This window comes from Ananas comosus, unplaced genomic scaffold (genome assembly GCF_001540865.1).
Source record: "Ananas comosus cultivar F153 unplaced genomic scaffold, ASM154086v1, whole genome shotgun sequence".
Lineage (NCBI taxonomy): Eukaryota > Viridiplantae > Streptophyta > Magnoliopsida > Poales > Bromeliaceae > Ananas > Ananas comosus.
Window position 1 is genome coordinate 34695 of NW_017893414.1, and position 13936 is coordinate 48630.

At 35.7% G+C, this 13936-nt stretch overlaps 2 protein-coding genes across 2 annotated transcripts; one reads left to right on the forward strand and one right to left on the reverse strand.

Annotated features, from left to right (window-relative positions):
* Nucleotides 1-4292: 4292 nt before the first annotated feature.
* Nucleotides 4293-5660, reverse strand: LOC109705993 (short-chain type dehydrogenase/reductase-like). The gene is made up of 2 exons (XM_020226806.1): nt 5475-5660; nt 4293-5060 (listed from the first exon to the last, which is right to left on the reverse strand). Exons 1-2 carry the CDS (start codon nt 5658-5660, stop codon nt 4341-4343), a joined length of 906 nt encoding a protein of 301 aa, XP_020082395.1. The 3' UTR covers nt 4293-4340.
* Nucleotides 5661-10310: 4650 nt separating this feature from the next.
* On the forward strand, nt 10311-11355 carry LOC109705986 (short-chain type dehydrogenase/reductase-like). The gene has a single exon (XM_020226800.1). It carries the CDS (start codon nt 10411-10413, stop codon nt 11245-11247), a length of 837 nt encoding a protein of 278 aa, XP_020082389.1. The 5' UTR covers nt 10311-10410; the 3' UTR covers nt 11248-11355.
* Nucleotides 11356-13936: the final 2581 nt, after the last annotated feature.

A 13936-nucleotide genomic window follows, 5' to 3' on the forward strand; every position in this document is an offset into this window, starting at 1 on the left:
ATAGAAAAAATTTCCCAAAGAGGTGACAGATCAGATATAGAACTTCAGTGTAATAACATGATCTTAATACTTTAAGGTAAATGTGAAAGATTTATTTGAATCGTATGTTCTTAATCTATCCATACTATTGTGTTTTTAGGAATCAGGTCGTGTTTTTATTCATTTAGATTCTATGAATTTTTATAGTAGTCAAGTTTGTTGAGTAGAAAGTACTTTAATAGATAGAAATTCAATTTTGATACTCTTTATTTTTTGCCTATTATGTTGACTTATGATAGATTTCTTCGTTGGAATGAGCTTACTGCATCTCATATGTTATTAATTTTCTTTGTTTCAGATAGAAGCAACAAAAGCTATGATTTATGTTCGATTGAAATGTTTAGCTGGAGCTTTTCACTGTTCCTTTTTCTTAACGTCGAAACATTTTGCGGTTCAAAATAATTTCTATTGCATTGATTTCTGATTAAAATATAAAATTTTATTTTGTTGCATTTATCACTGCTCTAGATCATTTTATTGTTGTTTCAAGAATGATTGTATCACTTATTGCAATTTAGATAATATGACTTATTTTTTTAGCGGATTTATAGATGTTGGTTTTTAAGCAATTAATATCAATGAAAAAGCCCTATTATAATTTGTTGATATTTAGTATTTTTTTTCATAATTAGTTTCAAATTGCCGAACGGTCAAAACTGTTCGTTGACATCGTTTATGCCAGTGTTTTGTTTGTAGTTTAACCGAACGGCTTAAGCTAAACTGTGCTGAGATCTATGTTCACCAGTGGTAGTAAAGTGCTGCGGAAAGGTAGTATGACCAGTAAGGCTAATTAAACGAGTCACCTACACTTCTTACCAGCCAGTTTTAAAACTGCCTGGAGCAAATATTACAGCAGTTTTTGTATTCTTTTCAGCAGTTTTAACTGCTGGTATTGCCCTATTTTTTGTAGTGTCTATATATAATTATATATAATATATATTTTAATTATATAAAATAATATATACTATGTATTTTAATTATATGTATATAGAATTTAGATTATTGGACCCACAAAACCAAACCAGCAAAATCATACTCTAATTGCTCTCTTTCTCTCTTTTTCACTTCCTCACGGAGTCGTTTTTCCTAATTTTTTTAATATTATAATATTGTATTTCATGCATTTATTTTATATGTTAAACTATTAGATATTTTTTATATCAAATTTTAGATAATATTTTGTAAAAATTAAAGTATAAATTACATGATGTTAAGAATTTCAAGCAGCTCGTTTAGGGCTCGAGCTCGCTCGACTCGAAGTTAGGCTCGCTCGAGCTCGGCTCGAATTAATTTCAAGCCAAGCTTGAGCTGAGGTAAGCCCGCTCGAGCTTGGCTCGTTTCCACCCCTAGTTAATATATGTGTAAGTTTGATTTTGATGTTATAAAACTTTCCTACTTTTAGTTTTAATTAAATAATAGATATACATACCACTAAAGTATCATACTACGGATCAAAGAAAAAAAAAACAAGAGAAATTAAAGGCCATTTGAATTATGCAGAGTTAAAAAAAAAAAAAAAAAATTCACTGAACAAGTTCGTGCATCCAAAAAATCCTTTAATATATTTAACACACGTTGATTAATTCCAACTTATATGATTCATTTATGTTTCTGGTCAGAGTACAAGATGCCTTGTTTCTTTTTCTTTCTTTTTTTTTTCTTTTTTCCTTTTTCCATATTTTCTGTGTTTGTTCTTGGAGCAGTATCTTTTGTAATCCGTGTTATTAACATAGTTTAATATTAAGCAATTCTAGCATATTACATATACATTATTATTACCACAACTATATATTCAACGTTTGCAAGGATTTGGACCATCCTGTAAATTACTTTGTGGATGTCCACTTCCAAACAAATTCTTCTGGAAGCTTCAAATGAATCACGCAACAAGAAGAAATGGATATATAGAGAGAGAGAGAGAGAGAGAGAGAGAGTCAGGCCCATACTTTTATGAGTATGGGCTCCTTTATACTCATAAGTTTTCGGCCCTGAGATTTATTCTATTAATTTTTTTGATCCGTTAGAACATACTATTTAACCAACTACCCACTCAACCCTAGGGGACGACTATCATTTTAAGTGGAGACCACCATCATTTTAACCACACATCCCATCAATCAACGGTTAAAAATTTATGAGTACAAGAGGGTCTACATATATATATATATATATATATANTATATATATATATATATATATATAGTTCGGCTACTATACTTTTATGAGTATGGGCTCACTTATACTAATAATAGTATAGAGCTAGGCTGGTATACTATCGGTAGGACGGAGGCCTCCGTGTTACCAAATTGTTTTCAATGATGCGGCTTCCAAATCGACGATCGGCTCCGTTAGACTTGATCTACACTATTACAAGTATTTGGAAACTAAATTTCATAATTTTTCGACATAATTTGGTTAGTGATCAAAAAGTCTCAAAATTGATAATTTTAATGATAAATGTAATGCGCTTGTGAATTTAACGATGTAAAACAAATCCAAATCTAATAAAATTTTTATACAAAATTCTTTTTAATATTTAGAGTAAGATCAGTATCTTTGATCTTAAATTAAAGTATTTCATCATCATTTTTTATGAAATTTTTATTTGCAGTATTTCATTTTTAGACTACCCATTTGATAGGTAAATTAAAGTCGTTTCATTTTTAGTCTATCAAACAAGTAGTTAATTAAGACAGGGCCATCATGGGCCGGCAGGAACGGCCCACGCGGATCGTGCCCTGCCAGGCCAATCGGCCCCTTAGGTTGGCCCAGCATGGCCCATGTTATCGGGCCAGGCCGGCACGAATTCTTTGGTATCCATGCCGTGCCTAGGCGGGCGGCCCCGTTTTACATCCCTAGGCAGATCCTAGAATTCCTATGCCCCATTCGCCAGTTACAAATAAGATCATATGGGAGGTTAGAGACACGATTTTGAAGTACAGTAGTAGAATTACAGTATCTCTGTTTAATAGTGTTCAGTTTTTTTTTTTATAATTTATTATTATTGTAGGTTTAAGATCACCTTGTTGCATATTATTTTTCAGTAGCTATATTTATCACTTAATTTTAATCGATTAATTAATTATTAAGTATTTGAGATAGTATCCTAATCGCTTGAGCATGGTGCATGTGCCTAGTCTTAATTAGCGTCGTAGGGCGAGCACAAGACTTTTACCTCCAGAGCAGATCCTTATGTACGTACTTATTTTCCTCTTTTTCTCGTGCATGTGTGTACACATTTTAGCTTGTGCTCATCTCTTCTACAGCTCGATATATATGTGCGGGAGGGTTTATTCGATTTGTCGTTGTATAGAAATTTGCATTAGGACCTGTGATAGTTGTTTTAACATTTTTTGCTTGCTACCAATCGTTCCTAGAGCAAGTGGTAAAGGGCTTGATGGTTGGTACCCGAGACCCAAATTTGAATCCTAGTTGATTCACATTTCCAGCTAAACTTATTTCTAAATGAAATAAACGAAGCGGATAGTGTGCTACTTATCTCTCAAAAAAAAAAATAAAAAAACATGTTTTCTTGCTCCTACTAAGTTCTAGGATGACCGTATTTTCATTCGTGATTATTGATGTAAATCTTGGTTGTCCTATATAAATTTCCTACAATCAATTTAGCTTAATACATATAAAATAAGACATTCTCAATATTTAGAATAGTTCTATATATAAAATAAAATATGGTTAAATTTTTTAAACAGGCTATAATATTTCTTTGCGATGATTAGAATCAAAGAGATTAAAAGAGCTAAACGTTCTATGATTAGAGTAGTCCTAGGCCATAAATGGCGCCTCGAAAGGGGAGTGTCACATAAAACTTACATTTCTATAATATTTAATTTGAATCTAGAGCGGTGACTGTCACACATCCTAAACAAGAGGGATTTGGATTGTGATATTTAGATTATTTATTACAATTGCTTATTAGCTTCTTCAATAATTGTTGTGTCTAATAATAAATTATTTATTCTTAAATATTACAAAATTATGTTAATAATTACAAGAGTTTTTTTTTTTTTTTTTGAAGAGGGTAATCTCATCTTTCTCTAGTGGATGTTATTTTAGAATTTCATGTCTATTAATTTCTAGCAAATCAAACAAACATGTTCAGAAAATTATTTTCATTCTATGCATATAACTAAACACTAGTTTTCTATATAAAACTCTTTTCAACAGGAAAATAAAAAATAAAAAGAAAAAAAAATTTCTACATCAGTTTTATTAAGAACAAGACAACCTCTTATAGAGCAAACACATACAAGATCTTCCATGCTTAATTAATTAGATCTCACTCAAACAAAGCCTCCGTTGACCCTAATCACCTGCCCGTTGACCCACTCGGCGGCGGCGCTGACCAAGAACCCCACCACCGGCGCCACATCCTTGGCCTCCCCGATCCTTCCCAAGCTCCTCTTCTCCACATCCTTGATGAACTCCTCGTCCGTCCCCGCCAAGAACAGCTCCGTCCGCACCGGCCCCGGCGCCACGCAATTCGCCGTGATCCCCGTCCCCTTCAGCTCCTTCGCCAGTATCCGCGTCATCGCCTCCACCGCCCCGTTCGTCGCGGTGTACGCCGCGTACCCCGGGAGCAGCGTCCCCACGATCGACGACGAGAACGTTACGATCCTCCCCCCGCCGCCGCGAACCATGCGGTTCGCGGCCTCGCGCAGGAGGAGGAAGGTGCCGCGAACGTTGACGTTGAACATCGCGTCGAAGTCGTCGAGAGTGGTGTCGGCGAGCGCCGGGAATTTTGAGTCGAGAATTCCCGCGCAGGCGACGAGGATGTGCGGCGGCGAGCCGAAGGCCTGCTCGGCTTTGTCGAAGAGGGAGCGGGCGGTGTCGGGGTGGGAGACGTCGCCGCGGGCGGTGACGGCGCGGAGAGTGGGGGAACTTTCGTTGAGCTCCGCGGCGAGGCCGTCGGCGAGGGCGGAATTGGAGGCGTAGTTGAGGACTAGCCGGGCTCCGAGGGCCGCGAGGTGGACGGCGATCTCGCGACCGATGCCGCGGNAGAAAATAAATTTTGCGATTTTTCGATATCATTTGCCTAGTGATCGAAGTGGCTCAAAATCAACGGCTGAAAATAAAAATCTTACAAAATATGATGATATGACATTAAAATTTTAGATCAAAGTTATTGATCTTGTTTTATTTGGTATAAAAAATTTTCTATCAAAATTTCATATGATTTGAATATTTCTACACCGTTAAACTTACAAACAGCTCACCACGGCCATTAAAATTATTGATTTGGATTTAAATATTTTAATTAATATTTAAATCCAAATTAATTTAGCTCCAATGGATTTAAATATTTATCCTAATTTAACTAGGATTCAACTACAAATCTAACCAAATTCTAACAATCTCCTTCTCGACTTAATTTATAGTCTTCAATCGCTGCGTCAAGCACACCATACAAGCCCTACCTTGAGCTTGTCTTCTTCGCTCGATGTCGCTGCATCCACCGCTCCACCTTGAGCGACTACACCTCTGGAAACTTTTAGAACCCAAACTAACTTCGCCCTCGTTCTAATTGTGCTCCTATTCAGAACGTATAGGTTCCCGCACTTGTTTGCCCCACACACGATCCAATCTCGCTTTCGTATCCCCATAGCTCCACTTGAAGCCGAAAAATTGCAACGCTTCCAATCCAACACTCGTACTGAGATCAAATTTCACTTCAAACTAGGAGCGTGGCGCACACGTGTCAACGTCCTTGTGACCCCATCATGCATTCAGATCTCCACCGTGCTGACTCCCATAACTTTGCACGCTGTCCCGTTCCCCATCAGAGACTTTTCATCCTTGATCGTGTTATCGGTGACAAAAGATTTCTTCTCTGGGCAAATGTGAAAGAAACACACCAATTTGAGCACCCATAAATCATCTAAAATTTAGCATCCCGATCATAGGATACAACACATCAGAATCAATTTACCTCTGACTCTACTGACTATGCCGTCTCTAATGTCTCTTCATCCTAGTCCACAATAGTTTTTCCCTTCTATCGCTTCAACTCCTTCAGATCATTCTGAAGTTTCCAACAATTGTACTTGATGTGCCCTTTCTTGTGACATAGAAGCACTCCACTAAGATAGTGGCTTCTTCTATCGATCTCCAATAGCCAATGTTGTCGCCTCCTTCTTCGCTCTCACCATCAGAGCTATATCCCAACCCTGTTTGCTAGACTCTTGAGTCATCTACCATCCTCATTCGAGAGAAGCACTGTCGTGACCGCCTCCACGCTTATGGTCTCCTTGCGATAAAGCAGCATGTTCACTAGATGCTCATATGCTGTCATTAGCAAAGATAGTAAAATTAGCGTCTTGTTTTTGTCATCTAGTTTGACTTCAATACCGGTCAACTTGGTCACCACTTTGTTGAACCCATTCAAATGTTCATATAGACTCACTGTTTCTTGCATCCGTAGGGTGAACAATCACTACTTCACATACAACCTATTTGTCAGGGATTTGGTCATGTACAAATTTTCTAATTTCTTCCACAACTTCGCCAGTGTAGACTCGCTGGCTATGTTGTAAAGAACCTCATCTGCTAACAATAAATAAAGTATACTCAACGCCTTCTGCTCCATCTTCTCCTATGCTGAATCGGTGACCTCCGTCGGCTTTACTTCTTTTCCATTCAAACGTGTCATTCAACTCTTGTTGTACAAGGATTGCTCGTACTTTAATATGCCACAAGCCAAAATTGTTCTTGCCATCGAACATCTCGATTTCAAACTTCATGGCCAACTTCGTCAATCTTTCTCGAGAACCAATAATCTTAAGCTCTGATACTAATTGTTGAGAATCTGGTACTTGCCCTGATATCAAATTTTGAGAATTCATAATCCGCTCTGATATGGACTGCTATAAATCTGATACCGGTTGTTGGGATTCCACAATAGAAATGTCAAACCAAGTTTTATCATAAATTCGTTTCCTTAGCAAAAACTAATATAATTACAAAAGAGAGAAAACAACGAAACAGAAAAATATACAGGTGATGTAAGATTCATTAATCAATAGAAGAATTACACCTGACTACTTTTTTACAATAAAATAACTTCGATCTGAACCCTCTTTCTAAACCTCTCCCATTCTCTCTCCTCTCCTATAATGACTTCTCACCTACACCCCGTGCACATGGTGCATACAACTCATTGACAAGACTTCTCTCTTTTCTCTCTCACATACACCCGTGCACAAGGTGCATACAACTCATTGACAAGCTTCTCTTGTATGGCCAAGCCTTGAGCTGCACAACCCTCTTGAGAGCATTCCAACTTGACCGTACTCTCAGTTAGGCCTCAACTCCTTTAATGCTATATATATATATATTATGCTCAATCAAAGATGTAGCCAAAGTTAGTATAATTAAAACTCATATACTAATTAATATTTAAATTTAATTTAATTTATTTTTAATAGATTTAAATATTTATCCTAATTTAACTGTAATTCAATTACAACTCATGGATTATTGGGTTCAAGCAATCTGAAGTTGACAACTAGATAATTTATCAAGAACCTGAATTAAAAGAAGTTTGATGAAGTCATGTGTGGAAAGAAATTTAAGGCATGTTCGGTTCATGATTGGAATAATAATGAATATAAAAATGAATTATTTTGGAATAAAAAATAGAATGATGATAAATTATCCAAAAATATTTGGTTCATTATTGGAATGAAAATCGAGATGAAAATTTAGAATCTTGAGATAGAATTTTGATTAAGAGAGAGAAAAATGATAAAGGGAGAGGAGGGGGAGGTGTTTGTAAAAGAGGATTTTAAGTAGTATATTTTAAAATGAGCCAATTCAGAATTCAAAACTGAATAAATAAATTTGATCATTTCCATTCTAGAGTAAGAATCAAAATTTGATTCTTGTAAAATAAATAATAATAGCTATCGAAATTAATAAATCTCATTTTGATTCTACAGTATCTAAAGTATGTGAACCAAATGTGCCCTTAAAGGGTTCCACGAGGGGTTCAGGGTTTCAACCGTCAAGACGAAGAATGGCTTGGTTGCACGGCATTCGTCGGCATGACACCACCCACATTAAAAGATTTTAAAGCAGTGTCAAATATTGAAGTCGCCAAATAATAGAACTCAAGAACTCGATGCGCCTACTCCAACTCAAAACTTCTCCATTGTGGCTGCCCCAGTGCTCACTGCATAAGGCCAATCTTATATATATCTCAAGGAAGAATAAGAATTGTTCCCAACCAACAAATATTGGATTATTTGCAAGACACTCAATCTTCACATTATCACTGTTAAATATAAAAAATTACAAACACTATTCTCTAACGGCTTATGTCTTTGAAGAAAATAATTGTCCCGCATTATTTAATATGATAACAGGGCAGAAGATTCTAAGTTCGAATCATACAAAGCTCCTAGCATAATTGATCGTGAACCTATCAAAAAAGTTTTAAACCCAAATGTGAAAGAGAGTGTTAAACAAAAAAGTATAAAAATATCGATCATTCTCCGTCAGTTTAAGCTTTTTGAGAATAGCAATTGTTCTATATAATTTAACAATTACACATATTACATATAAGGAGATCACACAAAGTAAAAATAATTAAAGCTTCTAAAATATTTAACATGCAGTATTATTTAGATGAGGTCGCCAGAAATTTACCGAATTAATTACAGTAACCTTATTTTATATGTACGTATATGTACTAGCTACTAAATAAATTTGATTATAATACTATATTAGAACTCATATTGATCACTCTTCATTTTTGTCCAATTATCTTAAAATTTTTGAATAATTGCAATAGTTGAACCCTAGTAAATAACAATACTACTATTAAAAATAAAAGGAGCGTGAAAAAAAAGGGTATGAAATTAGAGGCTCTTGGATTGTCACCTATTATGAATATACAAGTAGCATAGCTCAAAAAAAAAAAAAAAAAAAAAAAAAAAAAAAAAAACTTCAATGCTAAAAATTCAAAAGAGTTTCAGATATAAAATTTTAGGAATAATTTCACCACCGCCCCTCAAAAAATAAAAAATATTATAGATATCTTTATAAATTTTAAAATATCATAAATACTCATGTAAATATTAAAAAATATTATAGATACTTAATTTATTTTGATATACGATAGTAAGTGACTATCCATACATTTTACCTTTTCTTTTTCATCTAAGTAGATTAGTTAAGATAAATTTTAATTGAACTCAATTTGGTCTTTAGCTACTGTTTCATTATTTTCTTAATTTTATCAACTACGTACAAAAAGTAACTAAAATTATTAAACTTGAGGTAATTATTAGTGAATTGGATAAAATTTCAAATTTAGTTGACAAAATTATTCAATTTGAAGAAAATAGTTTGTATTTATTTAAATCGTTTCATAATAGTTTATAAAATAGTATTGATTTAAACAGTTGTATTGGTTTAAACTGTTCGAGTTAAACAGCTCCTATTGATTAATTCAATTCAATACTTTTTATTTTTCATCTGAATTTTTTTTCCTATCTTATAAAGTTTTTAGCTTATTTATTTTATTAATTTAAACTTCAAAGTTTCTTTTAGCTCAGCTTATACTTAAAATTAAAAGGACATTTGATCTCAAGAAGCATTTATGAAACTGCAGTTCACAGACGTAATAAATTGAGTATTTGATTGCCTATGTTGGGAAGAAGAGTTTTTTAAAAGTTTTTCATATATAGAGGATTTACTTGTAATATTTTACATTTAAAAGAGTTCATATGAAAAAAAAAAATTTGATAAAATTTATAAAGTAGCTAATAGTTGAGAGGGGACGGTGTTCTTACGGTTTGGGACAGCTGGTGCAGGAGAAGGGGCTCGCAGTCCACGCGCAACGGGCTGCCTGGATTGATAGCCTGCTGGTGGGTCGTTTGGAAGACCAGGAATGGAGCAATCTTTAGAAAGACCGAGCCTAATCTAGCCCGTGGTTGTTTCTTAATCAATCAGTTGACGACCCTACGGGAGAATATTCGCCCTGTGGAGAGACTTTGAGTTTTTTTTTTTTTTTTTTTCGTCTCCCTAGAGGCCTCGTTGCTTTACCCATGTAGCCCAATTCACTCTCTAAATAAATGAAACAGGTAGCGTGTTACCTTTCTTCAAAAAAAAAAAACAAAAAAAAAAAAAACAAAACAAAAAGGCCACATCGATTTGGCCACGCAATTAGGTCTCATGACACCACCCGTGACGCTACAAAACACTAATATGCAGATATTTTTGCTTGGTCAAATTAAAGAAACCTGATAATTAATACAGTCAAAATCCAATCAAACTCTATATAAATAAGAAATAAATCCTCACCATGATCCATCACAATTCATTCATACATAAAAAGAGTTTAGTTTAAACATGGCATCTAAGCCAAACTCATTGCAGCAGCAACGACACTCTTGCTCTTCTTCCTCATCGGCGGCAGCATCCTCGGTGTCGATGCCGCTGAACGGCCGCGTCGCCGTCGTGACCGGAGCATCCCGCGGCATCGGTCGCGAGATCGCCGTCCACCTGGCGGCCCTCGGAGCCCGGCTAGTTCTCAACTATGCCTCCAATTCCGCCCTCGCCGACGCCCTCGCTGCAGAGCTCAACGAAAATTCACCCACTCTCCGCGCCGTCGCCGCCCGCGGCGACGTCTCCCACCCCGACGCCGCCCGCTCCCTCTTCGACAAAGCCGAGCAGGCCTTCGGCTCGCCGCCGCACATCCTCGTCGCCTGCGCGGGAATTCTCAATTCAAAATACCCGGCGCTCGCCGACACCACCCTCGACGACTTCGACGCGATGTTCAACGTCAACGTGCGCGGCACCTTCCTCCTCCTACGCGAGGCAGCGAACCGCATGGTTCGCGGCGGCGGGGGGAGGATCGTAACGTTCTCATCGTCAATCATGGGGACGCTGCTCCCGGGGTACGCGGCGTACACCGCGACGAACGGGGCGGTGGAGGCGATGACGCGGATACTGGCGAAGGAGCTGAAGGGGACGGGGATCACGGCGAACTGCGTGGCGCCGGGGCCAGTGCGGACGGAGCTGTTCTTGGCGGGGACGGACGAGGAGTTCATCAAGGATGTGGAGAAGAGGAGCTTGGGAAGGATCGGGGAGGCCAAGGATGTGGCGCCGGTGGTGGGGTTCTTGGTCAGTGACCAGGCCGAGTGGGTCAACGGCCAGGTGATTAGGGTCAACGGAGGCTTTGTTTGAGTGAGACCTAATTACTTTCCATGCAGGAGTGCTGCGTGTACATCTTAAATTATTCGATAAATAAAGTCTAAATATTATATATTTATTTTTCTGTAGTTTATAATATCATAAATATGAGCAAGTCTACTGTCATTTTAATTAATAACATCAAGTCATTAGTACTATTAGATTTTCGATTCTTAAATTAAAGGATGTGCAGTTATAATTATAGTGATTTTCTAAGGTTGAGTAAGTGGTTGACTAAATAGTATGATCTAACGGATGAAAATGGTCAAAAAAATAAATCTAACGATAAAAAATCCGATAACACTAATTAAGCGCTTGGTAATATCTATAGTACAGTAGCTAAACTTTCTTATAAAAATAAATCTAACGATAAAAAATTCAATAACACCAAACGCTTGATACTATCTATAGTATAATAGCTAGACTTTCTTATGAAGTTTAAAATTGATTAAAGTACCTCTCAACTATTGATGGGCGACCGTATTTAACATTATCCTTATCTTCTTCATCACTCATAATTAATAAGTGATTAAGAATATTGCAAAAGAAACCAGAGTGAATTAAGCACCTTAATTCGATCGCAAGTAGTAATAAAACTTGATCTTGAAAGTTTGATTAGGCATCACAGTACGTGATTAAGAAATTTATTATAAACTTTAAAAACTTGCAAAATATATTTCGAGGCTAATCAAAGGTCACCGAATTTTTATTTTACTATTTTGCCATTGTCTTCTTCGTTACTCACATTAAACTAAAAATTAAGAATATATATTGTAAAAGAATTAATCCAGAGTAAATTAAGCTGTCTTAATTTAGTCATAAAAATAATAAAATGAGCAACAGAACTAATCTCGAAAAAGACAAAATAGTTATAATACTAGAATAAAGTGGAATTTGACGTCCTCAGAAGTACTTTGTAAATTTTTAAAATTTATAAGAATATACATAACATTTTAAAATTTGGAGAAATTATTTTGCAGTATTCCTACTTGCGGAGGTCTATAGGCAATTTTCCTGTGCAGTTGATCCCTAAAACTTTGCTGAATTTTTGCTTTATTTTTAAATTTTAAATTTTCTGCAATCAAATTTCATAGTTTTATATATTATTTGATTCAATTAAGTTTTCATTGTTAAAAACATCACTAAACTGTCGTGTCAACATTCAACCACTATTTGCCCCATCACGACTATAATTTGTCAAGTGACAAATTCTCCTTAATTTAACAGTATTTTTTATGGCATGGACTAAATTGAAATAAACAACAAACTAAAAATGTAGTTGCACGCAAAAGTAAAAGTTAAAAAAAAAAAAAAAAATGATGAGCCTAAAATTAAACACTTGTGTTAAATTAAGATTGGGAACCACTAGTGAATTAACTCCTATCAATTATTAAGTTTGTTTTGCTCTTGGGCTAGTACATTTTTATACTTCAATGAAATTGAAAGCTCATCCTTACTTATTTTTACTTACTGATTTTTCAAATAATTTTATTTTTTATTTCACAATTTGCGTTATTTTTAAAATGACTTTTATCAATCTTTCTAATCTTAAGCCCCGGTTTGGTTGAGGTATAAGAGATGGGATAATTGATGGAATCTCAAGGTATGTAAAATAAATAAAAATAAATACATACCAAATCCAGGATCAAAAAATAAAATACGATAACTCACATAGCGCCATAAAGAAGAGATTCTTGATTAATCTTGTGGAAGCTGGAAGTCCGGTTATGATCTGAAAGTCACGAACCGAACTTGGGTGATTTGGTTTCTCCCCCTATCTCAGACACTCTGCCGTATGGTGTGGAACCGATGGTAATTCTTCACCAGAATGCGTATGAGAAGGTGGCAGGACCAATACCCCTTTATATAGAGTCCAGATCGACTTCCCATCAAAATCTGATTAGGATTCTATTTAAACTTCAAATAAATGGGATAGGGATAAAATATACCATATCAAGTAGATCTAAATCTGTTAGGATTGACCTTTATCTATAGCAAATCCTAAATTAAATATGATTAATTGGGCCACAATATATGAAAATCCTAACAATCTCCCACTTGGCTCATATTAATCATATTCCATTAACGGATTTTCTATACTCCAATCTTTATTGCGCATTATTGAAAACTTTATGGTCAAATACTTTAGAACTCACTTGATCTTTAGCTTAAACTAAAAGACTACAATGATAGGAACTATGGCGGTCCACCTCTTCATAACGAAATTTTTCTTCCATAATTACCGTATTATTTTCACCTTCTAGCCGAGTACTTTATATGGCACAACTTTATGAATGAACTTAAACTGTATATTCATTCGTTAATAGACGAAGCTTCATGCCTATTAAATGGTCCAATACAGCTGCATTAAACTTTAACTTTATTGGAAGAAAATAAGTATTACAATTTTATACATCGAAAGAATTAATCAAACTCATACTTTTAATACGATCTATATATGATCCAGGTGCCGGCCCCTAGGTCATTGGGTTTGCAATCATACACTTGGTACTGATATACTCAATTGCAACATAACCTTCATCTATCATCTCTCTCACAACAAGATATTTGGTGTCCATGTGTTTACACCCTACTGTAATCTTGTTGTTATTGACAAAGGAAACCGCAGCTGAACTATCACAGAAAATCTTTATTGGATAAACACCGGAGTCCACAATTCTTA